The sequence below is a fragment of the Gavia stellata genome, chromosome Z (assembly GCF_030936135.1).
Source record: "Gavia stellata isolate bGavSte3 chromosome Z, bGavSte3.hap2, whole genome shotgun sequence".
Lineage (NCBI taxonomy): Eukaryota > Metazoa > Chordata > Aves > Gaviiformes > Gaviidae > Gavia > Gavia stellata.
The window spans coordinates 81,520,711-81,548,330 of record NC_082637.1 but is presented as its reverse complement, the minus strand read 5'-3'; the positions used below and the strand labels follow the sequence as shown (position 1 = coordinate 81,548,330).

At 43.4% G+C, this 27,620-nt stretch overlaps 1 protein-coding gene across 1 annotated transcript; it reads right to left on the bottom strand.

Annotated features, from left to right (window-relative positions):
- Window positions 1-444: 444 nt before the first annotated feature.
- Window positions 445-25,810, bottom strand: CKMT2 (creatine kinase, mitochondrial 2). Its single transcript, XM_009813615.2, has 11 exons — window positions 25,715-25,810; window positions 19,292-19,365; window positions 16,379-16,551; window positions 14,835-15,033; window positions 13,621-13,716; window positions 12,652-12,873; window positions 10,145-10,230; window positions 7,527-7,650; window positions 4,983-5,117; window positions 4,501-4,626; window positions 445-680 (listed from the first exon to the last, which is right to left on the bottom strand). Exons 3-11 carry the CDS (start codon window positions 16,528-16,530, stop codon window positions 561-563), a joined length of 1,260 nt encoding a protein of 419 aa, XP_009811917.1. The 5' UTR covers window positions 16,531-16,551; window positions 19,292-19,365; window positions 25,715-25,810; the 3' UTR covers window positions 445-560.
- Between the last annotated feature and the right edge of the window lie 1,810 nt (window positions 25,811-27,620).

Here is a 27,620-nt window from a genome sequence, read left to right as displayed (position 1 = left end):
CGGACAGAGACAGCTCCCATGCAGAGACACCATTGAGTTGCTGGTGACAGGTCAAGTGTTGGACTTCAGAGACTGAACGTACGTGCAGCTGCCTACTCCAGTTAACTGTTGAACGCACCATGGTGTCAAATGGTTGCTGAGAAAGCAATGAGCCCTTCACAGCACCTGCCTCTCAGGCTGGCAGATTTCGACTGCCTGGATGGTCACTGGAGAGAAGTGCGCCCGTGAATGAAAATCGGATGCTTGTAGGAGACTTTGTAAGTATGGTCATAAGTGGAAATGCAGGCTAGAATTAAGGATTTGTGCTTTTTGCATTACTCAGTTAGTCCTTTTCTTATCACCAACCAAGAAAGAAAGGGAAGCAGGCCCCACAAAAGAGCATACCACGGTAGTTGTATTGGGTGCGTCCCAGTAAAACTGCATGAAGACTAGCTTCTGCCAGTGTCAGGTGTCAGGTAGTGTTTTATTACACAAGATATTTATACAGAGATATACAGAGGTGCCTTTCTGTCAGAATGGCAGCCTTATTTTCCATCAGCTGCTAGCCATCAGCAGCAAAATCACTTCCTGCCGAACTGAGGCAACGGTGCTGGCACTTTGATGTCTTGACCTCTTTCCAGTTTCTTCTCACAGTCAACTAGGTAATTGACCCCATCAATGACAATCTGGACTAGCTCCACCTACAACAAGAAGAAGAAAATAGTAGTAATAGAATCTTTAGCTAATGTTGTTAACAGAGGAAGGGAAAATTGGCTTGTACTGCAACGACAGCAGGTAAAGCTCTAAGTAAGGAGGGTCATGGTCATGGGTCATGCTGATCCAGTGGAAACCCATAGTAATTCCCTTCTCCTGTTTGCCGTGAGTTTGGGCTGCCAGCACCAGAAATTTTCAAGTAGGTCCCTAAAGTTATTGCCACCAAATTCTGCTCCTTCTCATATTCCTACAGGAACAAAGCCATCAAACAAAAGTCCTGATAGAGAGTGTTTAGGCAGGAGTTGAGAGACCTATTTCAAGTGTGACCACCATGAGGGTGCAGGATCCTCCCCAGATGTTTGCTGAAAGGTAACGCCTGGTGCAGCCAGGGGTGCCTGTCCCTTGTGTTCCCCACACTCATGTATAAGGAGGAAGAAGCCAAAACAGGAGTGCTGTGAGTGCTCAGCATCACCGGGCAGTTCACACTGAAGCAGCTAATGCCATTGCTGTATCTCCCCAGCTCCCAAGCCCGTACTGCACCTGCGCTTGCAGAAGCATTTATGTGAGCACAGAGTCAGACAAACTAACTGGAACAGTGGTGCAGGGAGAGGAAGACAGAGGCTTGTTGCCCTGAGTCACACCAGCCTTGAATGCTGCCGGAGGCATGGGGTAGGAGTCCTTCACATGGCTGGGACTGGGATGATGGCAGGACTACCTGTTCGGCCACAGCCATTTAGACTGCCTGAGAAAGCTTGTCAAACCAGAGTCTTGTACTTCTTCACAGGCATGGCTCAGGACCATACGTTCCCCTGCAGATGACTGTGAACCCTGCTGCAATGATTCGTCTGCTGTGGGGAAAGATGTCCTACTCATTCTGCCAAGCGTGCTGAAGCAGTTTTGTCAAGCTCAGGACCCACATCCCTGAAGCAGAGGCGCTCATCCTAAACTCATGCTGACTCTACATGATCCATCACTCCCTTGTTTTCAGCTCTTGATCTACACTGGTGGGGCTGGAATAAGCTCCAGGCTCAGAGGAGAACCAAAATTTGCAGTTCTGTATGGCAGGGGGTAGTGGTGTCTTTGCAACTTTTTTCATAATTGCTGGAGAATACAAGGTGCCTTGTCCCCAGCAGACTTTCTCCACAGGCAGTGACATGCGAGGACCACAGGCCCTGTGATATTGTTAGCCAGCAAGCTATAGCACTGATTTTTCTTAATCTTCACAAAATGGTTCATTAGCAACCTTTAATGACTGGTTTGTTAAAACCAAACGCGAAGACAATCCCATTGTCTCTTTATTGTGACAGCCACTGATTTTCAAGGGATTTGTTTTTACTATAAAGCATTTCAGTGGCTTAGCAGTTTATTTTATTGTCTTTTACAGACCAGATGTGTTGGGAAATCAGATGTCTGAACTTTGCAGCCTCCAGGAGAAAAAGAATTTCATATTAAGTTTGCATTGACCAGTAACTGAAACAAAGCAAAAATACAAACAATTTTATCTTGCACTTTTGGGAACATAATTCAGTTCTCCAAACACATTTACCACATAATGGAATTTATTTTATTATGTACTGAAAAAATATGTCTTATAATAAAACATTTCTATCCCCTTGAGTTTGTTTTGTCTTACTTAGATTTCAAAATCTTCAGAGTAGGGATTTTATCTTATCTATTGGCTTAATCTTTTGAATCCTTGCTGTACGAGGAATCACTGACTTCAGTGGAAGTCTTCATATATGCAAAAGTTTGTAGGCTTAGGCCATCTGTCAGTAGAACTCAATTAGTCATGCTATGTAGTCCTTTTGTATTAGTGTTATTTTAGTATAAAGCACACATGATGATGTTTCAGGTATTAATAAATGTCTCTGTCACATACTGGTTTTGCAAATAATACAGCTTAATAGCTTTTCACTCTTATTTATTTCAGTTTAGATCCAAAGGAACATAGCTGCCTACATCAAACTCCAAAATTTAACATTTCCAAACCCCTGTTCAAACGCCCCTTGGCTGTGAAGGCATTCAAGGGCATGTCCGAATAGGAAAGCACAGAAGCCCTGACTTGGCTCTGTCCCAGTCGCAGAAAACCCAAGGTGAGTGAAGAAGGGAAGCCAGCTGGCTGGCTGTGGACCAGTTTGAATCTAGTCGTAACCCAGGTGCATGATCCCAGTGTTCTATTCCTGTTATGAAAACCTACCAAGAATCAGGCTGAACTCGGGTGTTGCACTGCAACAGCGGGACCAAACTGCAACCGTATCTAAGCTGCCAAAGCCTCTCGGTGCTGTGCTGTTCTGGATAAACACACCTTGACAGCATGCCTTTCTTTGCAGTGGAGTTTTAACTTGCAGCAAAGCCCACAAGGTAAATAAAGTTTTGCTGCTGAGCAAGCAGGCAGCCCTTCAGATCCTGACATGTACAAGCAGGTTGGCATCTGAGCCCAAATCGTGTATTGCGTTGCTAGTGGAGAAGAAGGGTCCTTGGGAGACATTAGTTGCACTAGGACCGAGAGCTGAGAGGTTACAGCACGCAGCTGGGGGGTGAAAGACGTGTTTGACAGAGGGTTTGAACCTCTGTTTCCTATCTACTAGCAGAGTGCTCAAATCACTGGAGTCACAGGGTCTTGCAAGGTAAATTTTTATCTCCGTTGTTCTTGACGTGGCCGAGGGTGAACACAGACCTGGTGTCGGTGAGGAAAGGGGAGCTATAGCGGTGCCACAGGACTTGCAGCCTGTGACCTGGAATAAGGGTTTGGCTGAGGCAGAGCTAGTGGGAGGAGGCTACAACTCTTTGACACCGCTGCTTCTACCCCATCCTCCAGTAGATTTTCTGCTTTATGAAATACTTAAATATGAAACTGGAGTGAGGTTTGGGACCCGAGTCTCCCAGGGGAGCAGTAGCACCACCAGGCTGTAGGGTCATTTCCGCTCTCTGGCACAACAAGTACGCATTCAGACTGAAATAGCTTCAAAACAAATGGCTGAGACAAACCCATCTCATCGTAGCCTACAGCCCAACAGGGAGGACTCAGAGCTGACAATTAAATGTTTGTCTTGATTTAAACCTTGCTTTGCTGCATCCTCTGTTCAGTGCCACACAGGACATGTGAAGATGGCACTAACTCCTCCTCCTCAATTATTTTGGAGTGAAAGGATTGGCCTTGTCCTGCTGTTTACTTGTGGAGAAAGCGCATGAGTCTGGATACTGAAAGAAAAACACCACCTTGAACAGTCTTGATTTCAGTGCCTGATTCCCTGGGTGGGTTAGGACTCGATCCCTGCTGCTTTCCCCAACATTTTGCAGCAGGTACAGCAGGTACCTGCCCAATGCATACTAGCTAGCTCAGTGCCCACTGTACAACTTCTTACACGCATGTGTCATGCCCAGTGCTGGAGGGACAGCCGGACACTGATCTCGTAGCTGTGCACTCCAGCAGGCAGGCAGGTCTAAGAGTTTGTGCTGTGATGCTGAGAAACATCATCCTGAGGGATGTCTGTTACAAAGCCAAACCTTTCCAGCACCTGTGTGCTCTCAATGGAGAGCCTTGGCGCATGGTGCAAACAAGTCATGTTTGTGGAACTTGCTCAGGGGTTTTTTTTTTCATTGCCACAGTAGGAATATTTGGCAAGCACTTCATGGACATCAGTAATTTTTCATTGTCTAAGCATTTCCATTGGACCAGATTCATTAGGAGTAAAAACTGCCATGGCTCTGCTGAGGTCAGTGGAGCGAACCCAACCAGAGGGAAGTTGACTCACATCAGCACAGATCTGAGCTAAAAAGCAAGGAAAAAATAAAAGAACAGGCTACCTCTGAGCGACCCATGCGGTCCAGGTTGGAGATATCATACACATCTGCTACAGCTGCCGTGTCCACTCCACCAGTGCCACGCTTTTGCAGCCTCAGGTTCTCCAGGATTTTTGGAAACCTGGGATCCTGCAGAAGAAACACATTTGAGCTTATTGCCTTTTACCCTGCCTATTGTGCTGAATTCTTGCAATGCTGTTATCCATGACTTAATAGCATCTCCAGAAATACAGGCAGACGTGGATAGTTCTCTCAGTCCTTGGAGTAGAGCCTGGATTGATGTCTGTCTGCTGAGTAGATTAATTTCTGTAACAAATATGATAATTTGCAGAATAAAAGTGTGCTCAATTAGTCATGCATTATCCCTGGGACCTTGTTACACATCATGCTAACATGCAGTCACTCTAAGCTGTCATTTTTCATTTGTTCCTTTATAAATCAGAAAAGCTGACTTATGTCACTGGCCTTTTAACTGACTTACGTACCTTGCTAAGCTTGGGCAGCTTAACATGGACTCCAGCACGTAAACCAGTTCCCAGGTTGGAAGGACAGGTCAGAACATATCCAAGACGCTCGTTCCACATGAACTCCCAGCCCCGTTCTTTAATTAATCTTTCCACCTATTATGACAAAAAAAAAGAAAGTAAAAAGAAAAGGGCTGCATACAAATGTCTTATTTTAAGATGTCTTCTTATAGCTGAGATTCTTTCACCATGTATCTGTGTTGATGATGAACTTTGCTAACACCAGTGATGTTGCATAAATTTACGTCTGAATACAGTCTGGTTTGGATCTGATGCAAATGTTTGGATTCATCAGACACCAAGATTCCCAGTGCATGTTCCAAGGATTTCTTCATTGTTTTCTCATAACCACTAGCTTGCAGACTCCTCGTCACTTTATCACAAAGCTCCCTGTCATGGTGGTTTCGTATAGCCTTAGCCCATGAAGCCATATCTTCACATAAGAATTATGGCTTTTGCATGCGTTTCTAACCTTGGTATTTTTGGAGCAAGGTTGCAAGACACAAGCCCAAAGGACTCAAAACACTACAAAGTAAACAAAAGGAGGTGAAGCTGAGTTTTGTGTAATTTTCAAGGTGATGCCATGACTCTTGGGGAGGACACTTGACTTCTAAATGCCTAGTGTTAACAGCCACACTTCCATTACAAGGAGACAATATAGCTTGTATATAATGCTTTTCAGTAGTAGATCTCTGATCATGTTAGAAAGGAGAGTGAAACAATTATCCACAGAAAAATCACAAGGGTCTACTGACCTTTGAATAGGCTGGTACTCCATTCACTCATCTACATGTCCTGGACTTACTTCTACAATCCAGATACAATTTCAGTTCAGTTCTCTTCTACTCCAGAGGAGAACCAGATACATAAACCAGGTCATGCTCACAAGACCTCTGCAAATATAGGTGAATACTTCTGTTTTACAGAAGGACTCTCCTAACATCATTTCTATATTGTGTGAGGACACCAGAATTGATGGTTGGAAACTAGACCTGATTTTCTGCCTCAGACACCTGCTCTGGTCGCAGTTCCCAAAGCCGTCTGACCACTTCCCATGGCCAGGTCCATAGGTCCACCTCTGTTGAACGTGAGCTAAGCACAGTAGCAGGGGCAAAGCTGGGAAGAGCATCTGCAAGCCGTGTCAGCTGGGCCACCGCCCTGTACGCTGTTCAGTCGCATGGGTATACCTTGGAAACCTAACAGGTCCCAGTTAACCGCCCCAATGCCAAAGAAGCATACATTAGGTGTTTTTGTGTGTCTGTGTTCCCAAACACGCTACATACTCAAACTTCCCTGTGAATGCTCTGAACTTCCTCTGCTTCCACGATCAAGACGAGGTAGTTCCCCGCTGTCCCTACTTGGCCTTGCGTTTTTTGGCTGGGAGCTGTGAAGTGATATGGAAGGGATGCACAGCTCTATCAGTTCTACACTTGCTGGGGGGTTTCTGAGACAGGGATGTCTCTAGAAAGCCAGAGAAGTTGTTTTGCCAAGGTAAGGAGAATGAAGCAAGTGGTCCAAGGCTGGCCCAATATGCATGTCCGTACCCAGGAAGGAAAAGCGGTGTCATGGAGACAAATGTCTTTCCTCCACAGTTCAGATGAAGTGAGCTTGCCAAGGATCCCAATGGGAAGAACTAGTTGTTTTATGCAACCTGAATATTCTTACAGTCTTGGAGACAATTTCAAGCCAGTTTCAGTCTGACATAGTTTAAATTCTAGGGATTCATTTATTATGGCAATCAAACCAGGAATGCTGTGGACAAGAGTAGTGGAGAACAGTGTTTGGCTACATCACCTGCCCCACTGCACCTTGCTATATTGCCTGTAGGACACAGTAAAATCCTCTTTCTGTGTTAAAGCAACTTTTTCTGTGCCAGAGCAGTACACAGGGCTGCACAGGACCGGAGCCAACTTGTAGCTATACCTGGATTGTCTAGACAAAACTGTTTTAATCCACATGCCATCTCATGAAGGCTTTTGTTGTCTTTATGAAGAGCTAGACTAGGAGCCCTGGATATCAGAGTTCAGCACTTTAATCACAAAACCCTGTATCTCCCCAAAATTGGCAGTGAGCCCAGGGGTCTTAAGTCCTCGGTCCTGTGCACAACCTCCGCAGCATCCACTCTGCTCCCAGCATCAGGGATGAGAACCAGGGGGCTGGGCCAAATAAATTCTTCATTCAAGCAAATGAAGCAATCCAAATAAAATGCTTGATGTATGAATTCCCTGGAGGCACAAAGTGGCAAAAAGGGGATATTCAGCCAGGTCATGCTGAAGATTTTAATATAAAAACTACAAAGGCATTTTATTTATTTTTCCCTACAACTCAGCTAGCAATTTGCCTATGTTTCCTTCTTCAGCTGCATTAGTGTGGGTTGCTGTGTGGACTGGTGTTGCTTCATTTTGCTGCTCCCGGAGATGACAGTTCAGTATGAGCCACGGTAAGCAGTGCTGACAACAGCCCAACAATAAACAAACAGGAATGATAAACTCATTGAGATACTACCTCTTTTAAACCACGGCAAAATCTTTCAAACACCCGTTTCATGTTGCCACCCTTCTCCATGGAGATCACCCTGGTGTGGTCCTCTTCATTAATCCAGATGAGAAATGTCTTGTCATTGTTATGCCTGGTTGAGAGAAAAAAAAAGGAGTATCTTTAAAAAGACAAGCCCTGAAAAGTAATTCTCAGTGCCATGAGCTTTATCACAGTCTTTCAGGGCTGTGGAAAGGTTAAGCACACAAAAACAATATTGTTCTGCAGTTAGGGATTTGAGCTGCTTTCACAGTCGGATCCCCCATGCCAGTGGCATTAAGCAGGTTTCTCGGGCACAGTGAGCAGAGCAGCTTTTCTGATCACATCATGCTGCTGCAGTGCTGAGCGAGGAAAAACGTGTGGTCCTCTTGCACGAGCACAGCTGGGAGGTGCAGCAAAGTGAGAAGCCAAGCTCTGCATCCTCCGTCACCAGGGACAGGTTTTTTTGTTCTTAGAAAACTGCAGCTAGGAAAAAAAACCGTACCGTTTACACACTGCTGGGGGCCAAGCAATATGTCCTTACTTAATTGTACTCTCCCCTAAATCAAATCCCAGTGCCCTCTGTATCACTTGGTAGCACTGGATTGCCACATCAGTCAAATTACGTGTCCGAGGACAGTAGCTGCACATTGCTTCTGGACAGCGCATTAGCGACGCTGGCTTGACAGTCAAGATGAAAATGCCTGAAGATACCCACCATTCCTTCAAACAGATCAGTCACGGCTAGGTTTATTAAGTGCTGGGTCAGACCTGAGGTCATTTTTCCTGTCTTTTTCTCCACTTTGTCTGTCTTCTACTACAGCCTTTCTACAGCACATAAAAGGAGATTGATGGGATCAGACTCATTCGTGGAAGCAGTGGAATATTACCAGGTTTGATATACATGAAATTTGAAAGTTAAAGTTCACCAAGAGCCTGACTTTCAGCTGGTCTTTAACGGCGACTCCCTTTTTTGCAGTTTGAGTTTGCCAGATGTCAACACCCTGTGCCCTGAGATTATGGTCACCCGAGGTCCACTTACCTCGTCTTCAGTCATGTACCAATGATCAGGGGAGGGTTTTCCAAATACACTGAGGTTGGCCTGACTCAGCTCCCCCTCTAATTAACTAGGTCTCCCCATTGCCTTAAGGAATGCAGAGGGAGGGCACACTGAGTGCATTTGAACTGTGCCATCACTGCCAGTGAGGTCAGTGGGAATGGTCCTGCAGCCCATAAGAAGGACAGGATCGCAATCTTTATAAGCAAAACAATTTACAGAATGTGTACTTTTTTTGACAACAATTTCTTGCAAGAGAAAGGCAGGTTTTCCAAATGTGGCTTGCTGAAATATTTTCCAATCATACTAATTTTTTTCCAGTCTGCCTGACATTTCACATGTAAAACAAGCCAAAACCCAGGTCTGTTTTATTTAGGAGATCCCTGGATGGTATTTTTATTGTTGGTACTTCTCCTGTTTGTTTGTAGAGACAATGAATGGGATGCCTCAGATTTATCCTATTCCTCTTCCTCAGATTTAGATGGGGACCAGGGAACTAATCTGAAGCTTGTTGAAATAAAAAAATCCTCACAGATGTCCAGCAGGTCATCAGGTTTCATGGGTGATCAGGTTTCACAGCGCCTGCTCCGCAACAGAAATGTTTATCTCATTGCAGTAATACTGGCTATGCCTCTGAACATGAGCCAGTATTGTCATAGACTGCTTGGCGAGCAGTTGGGGGTTTTTTCCACATAAAGTCCCATCCCCTCTGAAAGTCCTGAACCTGCCTAGGGCAAGGAGATAGGCTAAGATGAGTCCTCAGAATCTTTTTTAGCCTAATTTTTCAGAATTAAGTCATCTGTTAACACCTAGAAATATACCAGGATGGATGCAGATGCTATGCACTGCACAGCTGCCCCCATCCTCTCTTAGCGGGTGTGTGCACTGATCTCAGACCTATTCTCCCTTTCTCTACCCAGAAAATACCGTATTTGGGCACAAAATTTGTCAAGTATGTTGTGAAAGTAGAAACAGACCTAGAACAAAATAGGAAGTTCAACTTCTGTATCTCCTTTTTGTCCAGTTCATTTAGAAAGAAAGGGTTACTTTCAGCTCTGAGAATTAAAATAACACTCTTGTCTCTTGACAGTGAGGAGGGGGACAGGAATTTCCAGTGTGGTGTCCTGCAGCTGTATGGCTGGTGGTTCCTAGCTGTCAACATGGCTACAGTCTGGTGTTAGAGCTGCTTTTGTAACCTCAGCCCTGCCGACTGCATGGTGACTCATGGGCTCTTTCCCAAAAGAAATTTTAATCTAGAAATAGAAAAAATGGAGACAAAAACCCAAAGAAGGAGCCATGCCTATCATACTGTGTTGTGAGGATGATATTAGTGGTGGATTCTTGAATATAAAGGTCTTACCCTTTCTGTTGTTCATTACTGGATTTTGTTTGGGTGGTTTTTTTAAATTAAGCAAGAAAACATTTTTTATAACAGCAAACTGAACATGCTGTGAGTACGGGGACAGAGTGGCTGCAAGCTTAGGACAAGCAAGGAGATTTGTAACACAATCTTTAAAACACGACACAAGCTTCTGCATGTCAGACAACATACCAAATTCCTCTGGCATCTGGCCAGTCACGTGCCATCCCAGCACATGTTAGCAAAGGGGACACTGGCTTATCAAAGAGAAAATGGTCCTGGACACCAAAATGGGGCCAAAGGGAGAGAGAAAGAGAGAAAACAAAACAAAATTCAAGTTTCTTCAAGGAAGCAGTATAACACTGTCTAATACAAGGCAATCAATGTACAAGTAAATCTCATAGCACAGCTTGTGAATCTAGTTCCTTCTTCTGAAAACTAAAAACACTTTACCCAGGTGATTTTCTTGAGTCTTGCAGGCTCTCGCTGACATTGGTAATATGACCACATTTTGCAAAAAATATTTTTCAAATGTAGGGAGGAATGGGAGGTAGGGACCTAATATCGCAAACATACACCAAAGGGTACTCTGGACGGACCTGACTACTAGCACCAGAGATGTTCTCTGCACACAGACAAATTTCAGGGTAGGAGAAGGCAATGAGTCCTTAAAGACTGGGGAGGGGGGGGAAAAAAAAAGCTGGTTCTGAAAAGATATTTCTCCAGCACAGAGATTTGAGATTTAGCAATTTATTCTGAGCATGAAGTCAAGGTAGGAATTAAACGAGTGCTAAGCTTGACCTTTTGGAATCACAGACTTGTTCTGTTCCTTAACAGAGATGCTATTTCTGGTTTAATAAATGTAGCACTTGCTGTGCCACCAACTTGCCACATTCCAGATCATTTTTTTTTTTAAATGGAGCTGTTTTTTTCCCAAGGCAAATAAGTATTTGTTTTTCATGTGTGTACTGAGAAATTATTATTTCTTAATTCATGTGTGTGCTGAAAAATTATTATTTCTTAATTCGTCAAACACTGCCATATAAAATGTTGTGTGGGGGTTGGGGGTGTGTGTGTTTGGTTTTTGTTTGTTTGTTTGTTTTAAATGTAGGGCTTAATTACGAATAATGAGGCAAGCTATCGAGAATAAATATGACATGGTAGACAAGTTGATATGCTTTACTTCTTTTTCCCCTAATTGGAGAATTTTAGGTTTTCATTTTTGAATACCTTGTGACGGACATGATGCAGCCAGAACCCCAAACATGCAAAAAGGAAAGGTATAGAGTTCTCTTTGCTTATCACAGGGACACATTTCCTTCCTCAGCTTGCTCCACTCAACACTTTTGCTTGAAAAAAAATTTCCCCTTTTTGCAAGAAAACAGCTGAGCACTATTTGTTTCCCTTACGTGCATATGGCCCAAATCTGCAAAGTACCAATTGCCTTCTGTGCTGAATGCCATTCAGCCAGCACTGATTTGATCTTACAGAGATCAAATGGTGCTTATTAAAGGCTGGCGGAAAGCCTGATACCACCGAGATTCAAGGTCCTAAAGTACTGGAGGAGGTAAGCAATGGATGAGTTAAAGATAGAATCTGAGGTTACAACATTCAATGCCCTGATTTCTATAACTTTGCATTACCATAAAACCAAACAAAACAAGGTAAAATGCTGAATCGGTGAAGCCTATTCCACTTCCCAAAGGACTTAGCCTTTAAGCATGAAGTAATTATATTCTCCACACTCTTACTTAGACCTCTGCTTTCTGAGGAGCTTTCTCCTGCTGAAAAAGGCAATGAAATAAAACCTACAAGAGGTCATCGACATCTTGTCAATAAACATATTACCAAGGACATTCAATTAAAAAAGTTACTGACCTTACATAAATTCTTAACTCCTGGTTAATCCAGACTGTGACACCTAGTTCCAGGGTTATAAATAGTTATCTTACTTCATCAGCTCCCTTTTGGTTGATGTTATGGATTAATATGCCATGAATATAGCTAACAGGGTACAGCCATTCCTTTGGATATTTAAAATGCACATTCAAGGTTTGTGTGATATGTCACATGCTGTGACAAAAATCCATGATGAAAATCCTTGTGTTTCCATCTGTGTGACAATGAAAACTCTTGTTACGGGCCTGATCCTTCAAGTCCGTAAACACAGTTACAGGACTGGGAAAAGGTCATATGGGTGCAGTTGGCTACAGACATTTTGGGAAAATGAGAATTAGTGTAGTTTTGACATAAAGAAATTACAGCCAAAGCCCCCCATCCCAGCAGTCCAGAATACAGGTAATATGTAATGCTTATGTCAGTGTCATATTTTTAGTCAGAATGGTTATTAATATAGAAAACATCAATCTTTGCTCAAGGAAATGACCAAGAAAAAGTCCTGAATTTACTTTGTTATTTGTCCAAAAAGGTGGCAGCAGCCATGTATGTTTGATTTGACACAGATCTTGCTGTCTGGACTATAAGTCCACGTTTTGGACCTGCACAGTATGTACTTCGCCAAAATATAGACCCTGGATGATTTGCCATTATATTCAGTATATTGACATGCCATTAACTACTGGGTTAATGCTGTCATTGTCCTCCTTAGCTACACAGGAAAGCATGTACCCCAAAGAAAGATGAAGATTGAGATGAACGAGAGTAAATGAAGGTGGTGTCAGCACTGGAGCTATACTTACATCAATAAGCTGCTGCTGATCCCTCTCGGACATATTGGTCAAGCTGTAGTACTTTCCAGAGAGGTCTCCTTTCAGCCCAGCAAGCGCGGTGACCACGACGTTCTCCACCTCTCTCCGCTCTGCCCTGGTACAGGCAGGAGGAAGGCTGAGGCCCCGGATGCTGCGGCCAGTCCGCACCCGTGATGAGAGGACGTAGCGCTCGTCAAATTGACCATGGGTGATCTGAAGGAGGAATGTTCCATTAGTTCACACACAGTGCCCCGTGTTGTACCCCACCATTAAAAACACCCAAATCCCGTCGTACATAAAGATGGAGATCTTTCTGCCCAGGCATGACGACCTGTCCATGAGATCACAAATACTCAGGATACCAGGAGCCCCTCAGAGTTTCAGACACCGGGAGGTTTTTTTAGGAACAAGAAGTTTCTTTGGCTGAATGAATGTGGCAGAGTAACCAGCTAGTCCTTCGTGGTCCCAAAATATGAAGGAACCTGCGTGGCTTTCGGAGATGTGGATATGGGCAGAGGCAGGGGGCTGGGTACGGAAGATCCTTTGAAAGAGGAAAGCTCAAGAAGATGCTAGACAATAGCGTAGTTGAATTATGAAGGGAATATTAAGCAGCAGGTAAGGTTTGATCACGTGTATGTGAGCATAGTGGAGTCAACTCCTGCTTTCATTCCAACCCTTAGACACATGGTTGTCTGTAAGCTCATGAAGAGACTCACAGTGCCAAGTGACACTGTGGCCCAAATACTTAGTACAGTTGAGACTGATCCTTCTGCTAGGAACAAGGTAGGGATGCAGCCCTCTTCCTGCTAGGGTCATGAGTGGCATCCCACTTTCCTTAACCCTAAAATGACTGTCTTTGGAGTTGGGTCAAGAAAAAGAAAAGTACTATTACGTACATTATCATCACTGTAAGAAGCAGCCCTGAACCTGTATTTTCTCATTATTTTATTTCAATCCTACCTTGGATGCATCCAGGTCCGTGTGATGCTTCATTGTCCGTGGATCATAGCCATTATGTCTCGCTTTAATGACAGGGTCAAAAATCTCAGCAAACACCTACAGAGGTAAGAGAATCTAGAAAGAGTCTGCAGCATCACATGGTTGGACTTGATGACCTTACAGGTCTTTTCCAACCTTAATGATTCTGTGTGATCAAGCCAACACCACCATGCCCACTAAACTGTCCTGAAGTGCCATGTCTACATGTTTTTTGAACATCTCCAGAGATGGTGACTCCACCACCTCCCTGAGCAGCCTATTCCAATGTTTGAACACCCTCTCAGTAAAGAAATTTTTCCTAATATCCAGCCTAAACCTCCCCTGGCGCAACTTGTGGCCATTTCCTCTGTCCTATCACTTGTCACTTGGGAGAAGAGACCAACACCCACCTCTCTGCAACCCCCTTTCAGGTAGTTGTAGAGAGCAATGAGGTCTCCCCTCAGCCTCCTCTTCTCCAGACTGAACAACCCCAGCTCCCTCAGCCGCTCCTCATAAGGCTTGTGCTCCAGACCCAGACATGCCAGTCCACCCTCAGCAGCCCAGTGTTTGGGATACTGTTAGGAGACTGTATAATAATAGGTACCATTGTATGGTAGACTGAAGGAAGCAGACCATAGCAGTCAATAAAAATAAGGATTTTCATCTCTTTTTCCTCTTCTCCTTATTCCAGAGTTAGATAAACTTGTCCACCCTAATGCTGTCTGTCTTCGGTTTTCATCATGATCCAAAAGCTGTAGCTTAATGATATCCGGCACTTCCCAGAAGACATTTTTGTTTCACTTCTGCCTCTGCTGTTCCACCACGTAATTTCCACATTACCTTTATTTTGCGTGTCTCAGGGTTGCATGGTTTTGCCATAAGCTAAGTTTAGTTGTAGGAAGGAGGGCAGCAGCTGGAGGCAGGTAGCAGCTGCTCCCAAGCAGGTACATTTTATTAACCTCAGTTGCAGCAGAGAGGGCACCTGTAGTAACGCCTCATGTTCATGCATTTCCTAATGTGGAAGAGCAGGAAAAACACCATCTTTATGTACATGTCCTGCCCCTTACGTACTCTCTGGGATACAATTTATCTGAGGAGCGCATACCCTACTGGGAATCTGTCTTCCTCTAATGAGCTCTTGTGAACGGTACCATGAAAACTGAACCAAATGTGACAGTACTGTGGAAATGTCTTACCTCATAGGATTCTTCATCACCTGCAACCATGCCCACAGTTTTAATGAAAGGATGGCCAGGATTGTCAACCCCGGTTTGGATGCATTGGTCCAGGGTGTAGCCGTTGGGAGTCATCTTGTCCCTTAGTCTAGAGTAAATGGCCGGTGTGAGGCACTCAGCCATGCAGTTGTTGTGTTTGCGGAGATCAGGATAATCTGCGCTGAAGAGAAGAAGAATCCCAAGCAATTTATGTGGCACCTTTGAAGAGTAATCCTTGCTAGTTTACATAGCTATTAAAGAGATCATGAGATAAAGAGTATACAGCATGGTTTAAAAGTGTAATTAGTTCTTGGTTTATATGTTGCATTGAATTTTAGGAAGGGAGGAGGATTCAGGTCACTGAAAGTACCCGGTGGGCCATGACACTAACAGGCAATTGCAGCTTTCTGCTACTGAGGCCATCAGGAAAATGAATCCCAATGAGCTCTCAAAGTGCAGTAAGCTGCATTACATCTCTGCTGAGACACTCTTATTCAGAAATACAAGAGCTCTAACATTGTTTTGTTCAAGTAGGAAGGGAATTAAGTTTAGCTGAAGAAGTTCTTTGTAATTCAGAGCCCAGGTGCTCTCACAGCTTAGTGGACTTCAGTGGGACTGTCTGATCTATGTCAGCTGGGAAGCTCATTCTTCGACAATATCTGGGTTTGCTTTAATGGCATTATTATTTACAGAAAGCTGCACGGTGTACTAAGCCAGGGAAAATAAAGATGTTATGCTTTAGCAAGGCATTTTTGGAACTGAGTCAGACCACATCTACCTTGTAGTGGTAATGATTTGCTTTATGCACAACTCCGTTATTCCTATAAGAATATATTTTAACTAGGATACTATTCAGTACTTAAAAAAAAAAAGGTCTGTCAGAGCCTGATACATATTGTTTTTTACAAGTATGGCCAGTGAAGTCAACCTACAGAGAATCACAGAATCACTAAGGTTGGAAAAGACCTGTAAGAATATCAAGTCCAACCAAAAAGAAGGTCTGTAATTAGTTTCTAATCATCAGCCAGCCAGTTTGTAACAGAATTAGGAGTATTTCAAGTACAGCAGTTATTTGGGAAATTTCTTTACTACTTACATAATGAAAATATTTTCACATTTCCTAATGGTAGAGCCAATACAATCAGCCAGTCCAATAGGTTGAGCTGCAAAGCGTTCAATAGCTGCTGAGATAAAATAAGGACTAATATAGTGCTCTGCGTAAAATTTGAAACATTTCTGAGGCTTGTCATTGTTCGGCAATGGGGTTTTTTTGAGTGTTGATACTATCTCACATCCCTGCTTTCTGGTCTTGAAGGATATTGTTGGTGCTGGCTAAAACTGGGGTTATTAATAAAGGGTGCTGTTTTTCGGGTCACACAGCCTATGGACAGACACAGCGATAGTGTGACCACATGAGGACTCTGCAGCTTTGACAGGGATCTTCTCCCTCCAAAGAGTTAAACGTTGCTCCTAGCCCAGCTAACAGGGTGCTGTGCTCAGCTGACTGCCTAACCCCAAGTCCTTACCTTGGAGGGAAGAGTTTCCGTTTTTCCTGAACAGCAGCCTTCACATTTTGCTGGTTGAGGAGGTACCCAGTGGTTAGCACCCCTGTGCCTGCGGCTGCAAAGAGTGCAGTGGTTGCACGGCCAGCCAGGAGACGACAGAAGGTGCTAGCCATTCCTCTCGGAGGATACAGTATCTGGAAGAGAAGACAGCCCAATGTCAACCTGTAAGTCAACGCAGTGCAAATGACAAGTAAACCCTGACTTTAGATGGTAGCTCTGTAAGAGAAGAAATTTATTTTTATTACTGATTTGCACTTATATAGTGTGTTCAGAAAAATGGTTAGTATTTACCTGTATTATTTCTATATGTGTATTTTTTCTATTTAATTCTGGTGGGATTATGTGTGGAGTACAGGAGATCGCTCAGTCTAGCAGAGAAAATTAAATGTCCTGTGAAAGTCTGAAGAAGACAATGTACATTTTTTTCTTCTAAGAATCAGAATTTGACTAGTAGTGCTGGTGCCTGTCAGTTCCTCAGGACGATATAGCTCCTGTTTCAATAAAGGACACAAATTCCAATTTGTGTCATTGACAGAAGTTTATTCTTAAAACTGGACCCTGGTAAATCATCGTTGGGAAATGGGCATGGAAGAGTTACAAGAAAACATGACCTTTCCCCCAGGATATGCTGCTTCAGTTGTTTTTACAAAGTTTTAAAGAACATAATTGTTTATGCAATCTCTTCACCATTTTTTCAGAGGTTAAACTAAATACCTCAAAGCATTTGGTTTGATCTTCAGCGAACAAAGTGTTCTAATTTGGAATAATTTTTATGTAGATCTGGGAGACCACACAGGGAGGACTTTTTTTTTTCCCCCCATTAGGAATACATAGCGATTTCCTCAGCTATTCCGAGGCCTCAAGAATTAGTTGCACAGCGCTAGAGTATAATGAAATAAGTGCTGACACCGGGCTGGGACAGGAGACAGATCATCAGCCGTAGCCTTATCTTCCCTCTGCGATTGTCTCCCCTCCATCTATGAATTCATTTAGGTGAGAGTTGCAGGACAGGCTCTCATGACTGCAACAGGGTTTCTCCCTCCCAAAATGCAGTGGGAGAGTGCTTGACTGTAAATCAAAATCAAATATGAGGTTTGTGATGGAGGTTTTTGTGCTGCTTTCTTTTCTGTGTATTTAGCAGATGGTTCTTGTGCCTTTTCACAGTATAGCATCCCCATCCTACACTGCGGAAATGTTTGCTTATGACTAATCTGCACAGAACTATTATTGTTATACCTAAGTGTCTGAGAAACAATACATGTATTTTCACAGCACCTCTATGTATTTATAGTTCTGTTTCACAGATCCATCTTTACTGCAAGGAGTTGGCTGGCAGTCAAAATCCTGTCCTGAAAACTAGAAGCCATATCAAAATCCCCTTGCAGATGATGACATGATGATTTCAACAACTCCAGGCACTCATCAGCATCTCCACCAGCCTGGATTTTTTGGGAGCTTCTGAAACCTGTGTCACTTTAAGGGACAAATCTGGCCCATACATCTGATTAAATTAGAGAATCGTGTGCAGTATGTATTTAGAAAGAAGCGTGAGGCACAACAGTATAATTATAACGCTTCAGAAATAGCAAAAAGCAGTGCATCTATTGACTGGAGTGTAACTAACGGGTAAAGCTAAAGCCTCAGGCAGGTCATTATATTTAGCCACGTCACATATCTGCTGGCAAGGTTGCACTGTATTGTGTGCTGTTTTCACATAACCTCCATTCCTTGTACTAACGCAGTGTGACGGGAAAGTCCCATCCTTTGTAACGGCAGCTGTTGGTTGACTGGCTGCATATTTTTCTACCTTCGAGCCTTTTCCAACGATCAAGGATGCACAACGGATAGAAGCAACGTCCCAGCCAGAAAGTTACTCTCCGGATCAGCACCATGCTGTGGTCTGGGACTGGAAGGTAAGCACAGGGTGCTCTTCACTAGGCACTTGGCATTAATTTCTTCTGGAGGAGCTGAGAAGCACGTGGGAGCTCTGCGAGCGTGAAGGATGCTAGAAGCTGCTCTCTGATTTCTTTGGGAGACAAACCACGCTCGCGGACGTTGTTAAAAGCTAAAGGTTGTTTGACTGCTGATTCAGTGCTTCTTGTGTCCTTCACTTTGCCCTTGCAATAGCTATTGGGTAAGAGCGTGCCCGCTCCTGAGAGCAGCTGAGCAGAGCAAACCTTCTGCAGAATGGGGTGTGCAAACAATACCCTGGGTAGCTGCTTGGCATCCTTGACATTCAGGCTGAACTACATTGTGTGCCTGAGGTGCTGGGTTGGAACAGAAATCACGGCCTGTGAACAGAAGAGAAACAAACCACCTGGAAAAAGAAATAAATGAACCTGGAGGAAAAGGAACCAGTTTGAAAAGGCAAAGAGACTTCCTTGGTAACTCAAACGGTGAAGGCTTTGTGCCATGGCTGATCTGGGAAATACAGGGACATTGTACCTTACTCCTTCTGCTGAATGAGTATGAGTACCCCCTCCTCACTCTTATTTATGCCTGTCTTTGACTGGATGTGCAATGCTGAGCTTTGATCCCTAAAGCAGACCCCCTCAGCATGGACAGTTTCATTGTCCGCTCCTGCCTTGTTCAGGCAGCGTCAGCGGGTTTCTCACCCTTTCTGGGTCTGATACATTAAACCAGCCTGTACCTTTGGGACAGAATGACAGGCTTTTGGACAGCTGATCAAAGGCCAATCTTATGCTCATAAAATTGTTTTTGGTTTTGAGTGTCAATAAAGTCCCATAATGCAAGTATTTTTCTTGTTGGCAATGTTATCTTCCATTGTAGCTGCATGCCTTGTCCCCCAAGACATTCTTGCCTTGTTGGATCACAGAAAAGGTTTTCCTTACCCTGAGGCAGGCTCTACTTTACCTGACAGATGCTTCTCTAACAGCTCTTAAAAGCCTCCAACACTGGAGATGCCACAGCCTGCGTAGGATGACTACCTAAAAAAAAAAAATAAAAAATCAGTGTCAGATAGGCTTATTTTGTAAAAAAACCCCTAATGTCTAACTACACATCCCTTGGTACAGTTTAAGCCCAGCACACCTCAGCCTAACATTTCCTTCCCTGAACTTTGCAGTTCTGTAAGCAGAAGTTCAGTTTCTGTATTTACCAGTAAGTGCCTCAGCTCTCTAAACCCAGTCACTCCTGCAGAAAAGGTGACTCTGCTGAGAAGGTGGCCTGACAAGCATCAATCATAGCATCACGCAGATGCTGCCTGCAGGAACTGGGAGACGAGAGCTGGCCTGATCTTCTGCTCCTTTGGCAGGACCTTCTGACTGCAGCATGGCATTGCCATCGCAGGGACCATCATTTGTGACTGTCAAATGCAAAGAGTCTAGGGGAGCATGAAAGTTAGAATTCCTTATGGGAAGAAAAACATCGCCTGGACTGCCGTGGAAAGAGGACTGTAATAGTTTTTATCGAAATGGTGTAACTTCTAATTTAAATAACAGCTCTTGCCACAAGGGTGGGCTATAGCTCTGAATATAAATACTTAAAACACTGCAGCACAAACTGAGTCCATGTTATGCTTTGCACAGGTAGTCCTCATACAGTCAAAATGGCACAGATAGACTCGCACAAAAACCAGGTGTACAAGTGCAGCAAACAAAGTTTTTACATAACGAAGGTGCATAATGAACAAGACACTTTATTTGACAGGAAACAAGACCGTTTTGGTCTTGTTTTCTTTTTTTTCCCCCTCTAAAAATAGCATGATTTCTAAGTAATGCGTCGTTTCAAAACAAACGTTTCAAAAAGATACATTTTGAAAGAGTCTGAATGGAATGGTCTCAACCTAAAAAAAGTTATCATCAAAGCTATTTGTCAAATCTCATATCAAATCATTAACTGATTCAGCTGTTTTTTTGCCCACAGAGAATGTCAACCTGCCCTAACAATAAGTTTGCACCATTACCACCTCTGTGGATTCGGAGAAATGTAATTATTACAGCCAAAGGTGTTATTAAAAGCATAAGGTTTTTCTAAGAACACTTTACCAAAAATACCATGCTGTGATTCAGGTTTCACTGCAGACTATCATCAGGTGTCCACTGTAAGGATTTCACTTTCATCAGGGAAATTTAACCACTGCACAGACTAAAAACTGAAAGTTCACTCTTTTTTTTATAGGCATTTCCTAAGGGTTTTCCCTTGTGCTCACGATGACAGAAAATCCATTTTCTCACAGATGCCTGTAGTGCTACGATAGTGCAGCTGGGAATGGGAAAGATTAATTTTTCAAGACCAGAAGAACTTTTGTGATTATCAGCTTTAACCCTTGAAAGGGAATTGAGCACTTGCCTGTGCTGACCAGGTGTGCTGGAAGGAAAACACCTACGTTAGGAAAGCATCCCTCTTCCATTTGAAACTATCTAGAGAGAGTATGGTCCGGAGAAGATAAAGGAGTTCCAAGGGTTAATCAATCTGAGTTAAAAAAATAAATAAAACTCTTACCATATTTTTGGCCTGCATTTGTTTGTCTTCAGTTTGAATCACTGGCCTTTGTTATTACTTTTATCAGTTTGTTGTAGAAATTTCTACTCGTTATTTGTTCCACATGTATTTACTTAATAACTAGCACTTTTTATGTCTCTCCATCAGTTTTTTATCATATTTTCAAATTTATTAATCATTCATTTTATCTCTTCTCTCAACTCTTCCCATTTTGTTTCATCCCCAGCATCCTCCTGGTACCGGAATGGTCCTGTCATTCCAGTAATGGTCGTACAAGGTCACGAAAATGGAAGCAGCAGAGCATCTCTGCATCTGCTAAATAGCTTTTGCATTCGGAAATCGTATCAGCCTCTTGGGACCGCAGCGGTTCACCAGAAGTCCACACTGTGGTCATTGCTGGCCAAGCGCTGGCCCTTTTCGGGAGTCACGCAGTTCCCTGAACCGCGGGTAGGGAGTGATGACAGCAGTCCTCAGCATGGCCTCGGGAGCCTCCTGATCGGAGCAGTTAGGGAACTATTTCTGATATGGACATGGATACACTTCCGAGTAAGATTATGTGATGGGGTCGCCTGTGGTAGCAGGAACCTGGTTAACTTAAGTCTCTATCAGTCCCATCAATTTTTTTACTATCACTTTCCCTTTAAACTGGAATGCTTCCTAATAAGCAGAGAAGTTTTCTCCTCTGATGTGGGATTCTAAATATACTGATAAAATATTCTTAAATGGTTCCCAATTACCATGTATGGTTTTCTACTTAAAAATTGTTTCTCTGCTAAATGGTTTATAACTGCACCAACGCCGCAGCAGTTTCAAGTTCTTTCAATGCACCACAAGCTACATGTGAATTTGGACTTTATTTTGGTAACACGTCAGACAGAATTAGCTGCATCTAAACCTGCACTGATTTTTAGTTCTGTGAACATCTCTCCTTCAGTTGTCCAAATGAGGTCTAGTTTCTGTAATATTGGACACAAGACTTTTTTTAAGGTGTAAAACTTAATAATTTTATTTTACAGATTTTAATGAGATTCTTAGGATTCATGGCATGAGACCTCAAGCATGTGTCACTCAGATAATACTCAGATAGTAATAAGGCTGTTTTTCCAGAATGTAATGGATAGGCACATGAACAGCTTCTTCCTTAGTAATTTGATGGTGTGAGGATTTCAGCACATTGTGTAAGAAATATTCAGAGATGTGATCTAAGCTGAACTGTTTCAGTGTAAGGCTGTGAAAAAGCTGGAGCACCATATATATTCTGTATGCAGATCAGCAGAAGCTGACACATCAGGAGACACAGCAGTCCAAAGTGAATTAATGAGAACTGGTATTGTGCAGTGGGGAAATGTAGATTGGAGTGCTGCTCCAGTCCACAGATTAGGACAGCGCTGACCTTGTTGCAGGCTGATGGAAAGAAGAACAGGCAGGGAATATCAGGGAGAGAAGGGCATGAGCTCTTCAAATCCCTTCGCAGATGGCAGAAGTACAAAAAATGGACCTGATGAGCACCGCGGTGCCAGCCTGTGCTGTAACCGGGAGGGTGCACCTGCTTCTGCTGCACGTGGCGTCACTCGGGTTTGGCTCACCAGCTCTCTAACATGAGTGCCAAGTTGCTGGCTGTCATGCAATGGTCCTGTTCAAGTCATTTATCTCCTGCTTTTCCTTACCACGGTCAGGGCTGATCTGCTCTACTGTCACGCAGCACTTACAGCACATCTGTCTTCCTTCCCTTTGCAGATAGGGTGGTCTTCAGCACTGCCCACAACTGGGCATCCTTTAACTGCTGAAGGTGGAGGGTAAGATATACATCTCAGCTGGTATCCAGCATCAGGTAGATTTTCTGCAGGTAAAGCGGCAGGGAAGGAGGTTTTTTTCTCGTTAGTCAAGTGTGCTGCAAAACACTTTGATGGCTCCTGGTATTTGAATCTGACAGCTTTACAAAATGCTTGGACATCTTGCCTTGGACATTTTCCCCTTATTATGTCATTCTGGTGAGTGACTCCCATGTGTCACTCCCATGAGTCTGCTCATACTTTGGATACTGTCTTTGCCTCATGATAACTAGTTAAGATGCCTTTTGTATCCCTCTAGGATTAGGAATGTCTTTGTCCCAAGGGCAGGGCATGGAGCACAGCTCTGTGGCTCCGAGAGTGGAATTTGTCACTGGCAACAAGTCCTTTGAAGTTTTATTTCCAAGGTCACTGGTGTTTGTGTTATCGCTTGGAGAAAGCAAAAATAATGTTGTACAGGAGAGCAGAAACACACAGCAATTGGCTCAGAAACAGTTGCTGTGTATCTTCCATGCATCAGGTTCCTGCCTACAGTGAACAGTTTTGATTAATTCCTTGCAAGTCATCTTGTGGAGCAAGGTCTGCAGTGGTGAATTGTGAGGGGAGTAAATGCAACACTGACTTGAAGTAACAGCAACTAAGCTGTACAGCATGTAGTGTTAAGTGTCTGCAAAAACATGGTTTCTTCATAGCAGAGGAAAATCATTCCCATTGTCTCGTTGATGGCACCATAAAGTGTAAGCAAATATAGAGTCAAACTGGCATTGCCTTTTCCAAAGCAGTATTCCCATACACCGTGATGACTTACGGCCAGTGAATCAGCAAAACCTGTCTGAAAGGTCATTATCTTAGAGGTCATGGCCTTTATCTCTCTGCTGTCCCCCAAGACATGCTCAGCTACCTGTAACCAGCCTCCAGGACATTAATGTCCTGCCAGGAGTGTATTTTTGGTTTAAAACTGTATTTTTATCTATGTATCACCTACCACGTACGGGAGGTGGAGACAAAAACCAGCAGCAAGATTCAGCAGAAGTCACTACTGGAAATCTGGTGTTGGCTGAGAAACAGCTCAAAGGATTGCAAGTATCATTTGAGGTGGAGTGGCTGTTTGTAAACACAGTTTGAACCCCAGGATGAAAAATGCCTGTTTCAGGGCCTTAAACCTGTTTTCCCTCTTATTCACCATACACCTAGATTAAAGCCTCTGTTAAAGGTGAAGGTGCTCTCCAGAAGAAATACGGCTTTTGTACAGGAGGTGCCTCACCAACACTAAAAAGGTCCTTCTTTTTAAATCAACAGCTTTAGAAAACTCTGCCATAGCAAAACTCCCCTTGCTGCTCTGACCGGAGGCTGCAGAGGGTCTCCAGGACATTGGATTCACAGCTACCACCGTGCCCGGGCTGCCTCAGCCCTGCCCCATGGCACACGGAGATCCTGTCATCTGCGCCACAGGTGAAGCTGTTGCATCCCTTTCTGGGAACTTTAGAGGCGAGTGGATCATCAGAAATGCACAAAACACCTCTTTATCCTTTCAGGAACTTGCAAACTTTACTGCTACTTTTAATATTTAAATGAATAAAGCTTTTACTGTTAATTCTTTACTTTCTTGACCTTCTTTTAAAGAGGAAGTTGTCAGCTCCGTTTTGAACACAGATCCTGTGTTTGATAGATCCTATATTTCACACTAGGCAACACATGTGCTTTTATCCAAGGAGGGGAGGAAGGTACAAGGGTTACAGTGACATTTCTAGAAATAGAACAACTAGATTAAATGTTTGAACCGTGTCACGGGTGGTATTAATTGCCACACCATGTGATCCTGAGCAACATTTTAGAGGAATGGCAGAGTCATAGCTAAAGTTCACACAGCCTTATAATCACAGATAATGTATACGCACATCTTAAACTGTGAAGCCGTTTAGCTAACGGTATCACTGCAGTGAGCTGAACTTTTATGTAGTGGAGGAAAAAGGAGGCTGGTCTTTTATATTTGAAAAGTAATTTCTTTAAGGCATCCTTAGCGTGAGCTAAAGCCTACAGATGCCAGTGGAAGGTTTTCTCTGCCCGTCTATGGAAGTTGCTGGCGCCTTAGAAACATCTGCAATAAATGTCACAAGTGACTACAAGCATGAGACACCATTTTCAGATGCCCAGAAAACAGTTTACATTGCTCTTGGTTTGCTGTATCACTCTACAGGTTCAGAGGATAAGATATAAATTAAAACATTAAATCTCATAAAGCAATACTGGGGGTGTTTTTCAGTTTCTCATAGCTCACCCTGAGCAAGACTCAAATCAGGGTTTAAGATAAGATCTCTGGAGTGCAGAAACAATGTCGGTGCAGACATCAGTCTCACTGTGCCTTAATCACAGCGCTGAATATCTCTATGAAAAATAAACTCAATTTCAGTGTCTTTCTTTTATAACCAGTGAATGGTTATAGAAAACTAATAGTCTGGGGAAAAAAAAATCCAAACTGTGAATCTATGAATAGATTTGTATGAATAGAGAAGACATGGAAAAGACTCTTCATAGATCAACTACTCCTTAGTAACTACCCCTTAGTAACAGCATGATTTTTGATTTCTATCAGCTGAAGGTCTGACCCATTAGACCTGACCTGGTGAGACTCAGAAGCCCAAATTCTCCTACCGAAGCCCAACCAAGGTGCTGGGAGTGCTTGCCCTTCTGAATCAATCCAGCGCTATTTTACAGTATAAAACACTCATCTCGGCAGTGCAGAGAGCTACAATCAAAATAAAAAAAAAAACTTACTGAATTAGAGGTGTTTTTTCTGGACTTGTTACACATCTGCAAAGGGACTTATTTTTCCCTTACTTAAACTGTTACTTAAGGGTCAGCATTTGAAGCAGCTGCACAGTGGGCTGACACATTTTTTCCTGCACCAAGTAGTTATGCGAATCAATAAATTATAACCAAATTACACCACATCGTGTGGTGCTTTGAATTCATTTTTAATAACCCTCGTATTCAAAGTGCTACCATTTGGGGTGAGAAAAGCAATATAGGTAGTTAAACTGACCTTGAAGCTGAAGGTAGCGACGTCCTGCTGCCTGCAGCGAGCCCAGAGTGTAAAGGGAATAACACGTTGGTTGGCTGACAGGAGCCCAGGTAATATGAGAGGGGGAAAAGGAGGTGAGGGACACAAAAATAATTGCTGCAGTGGCCAATCCTATTTCACTGGCTTACATGAGTGACATTTGCTCGCAGAAGGGTGCCCTTGAGGACGTAAGCGGGATGTGGCAGGAGGGGGGCATCTAACCGTTGGGTGATGGCAACATCATCTTTCACACACTTCTCAAGGGGAAATTGCTCAGATCAGCAAATGGTTGGCCAGATGCTTAACTGCGATGAGATGCACCTCTGCTGCTTCACCCCCAAGGGCCCATTTAGTAACAGCCGAAAGAGAAATGTCAAGAGCAGCTTCTCTGCTGGGTCGCCTTGCCTGCCTGAACAACTCCTGGGAGACAGGAGAGCAGGATAAATCCACCTGCACGCATCCCACATGATGGTCAGAGCAGGGAACGGGACCCAGAATGAGCTCAGATCACAGTGGGCGTTTTTGTTTTATTCCCCCCTTACTTTTTAGTTCATGACATTAGTTCTTGACTCCTTGTAAGGCAGAGGGGTCCAGAAATGTGACATGTAAAAGGAGGATATCTGAAGCCTCCCGTTTAGAATTGCTATAGCTACTCGGTGGTACAGTTCTGGAAGAAATAACACGTGATGGTTCAGAAAGCAAAAAAGAATAATCAATTTCATTCACCTAGCTCTGCTCCCTCCGAAGCCAAACATTTATCGAGGTTGACAGAGGAACACAGAGGCCAGTACTGTGCAGCTTTTAAAAATCCAAGACTTTAAAATGCTTTTTTCCTTTGTACATTTAATATTCCTTGCATTATACATGGCAATTTCCTAAACCCAAATCTCAGATTTTTGAAACTTTACAAAACACAGACATCTCTCCTCCAAAATGCCATGACTGGTTTGAATTAATGAGAGCCATGCATGCCCACCATAATTAAAAACAAAATAGCCACTCTGGATCAATACATCTGGACTACCAAGTATTTGAAACACCCCCTCTTTACCACAACTGCTTTTTATCAAACCAACACTACGCTTCTGGTATTGATAGGGAAAAAAAAAAAAAAAAAATCCAATTGAGGATCTCTTGAGGTAACATGAGTACAGAAACATGATCACAGCAAATCCGCCCCTGTGCAGGAACTGGCGGAGAAAACAGAAACCAGCTTTTCCTTTCGTACTTGGCAAGAACTCCTCTGTGGCCGTGTCACGTCTTTTGCTCCAGCTGCAAGCCCCCCAGCCTGCATTGGATGCAGAGCTTTGTGTACTGACACTTCTTCTGCGGCGGCTGTCGTCTCTTTGTCAGCCTCGCAGCCCCCACACTCCAGTTCAGCAGCTCATGACTGAGGCACGTACCTCATTTTAAATTTTTGACTAAAGACTGCCTTTTTCATAAAGCCCTTGAACAGACAAAGACCTTCACCTCGAAGTAGATGATAACATGAACTGAAGTGCCTTGCTGGCTTACGCAGATGTTTAAGCTATTTGCCAGCTCAGAGCCTGGAAGAACAGAAGATACAAACAAAACTCAGCCTGCTAGCTACCATCACTAATACCTGGCAAACAGTGTTAGCAAGTTCCCTTATGATTTCTGAACAATATATATTCAATACTTAAAAAATAGCTTGGTCTTACTACGGTTCTTCGATTGATCTTGTGAGGAACAGTTGGGATGCTATGAACCATCCATAAATAACGCCCTATTTTCATCTCTATCTAACCTAAATATTTATGTGAAATCTCCCAGTTAAAATGCTGTCTTGGTTTCATTGCTTGTGCTGGGGAGGTAGCAGTGTTAATTCAATTGCTATTCATAATAATGCCATCTGTCCCTGCACAGG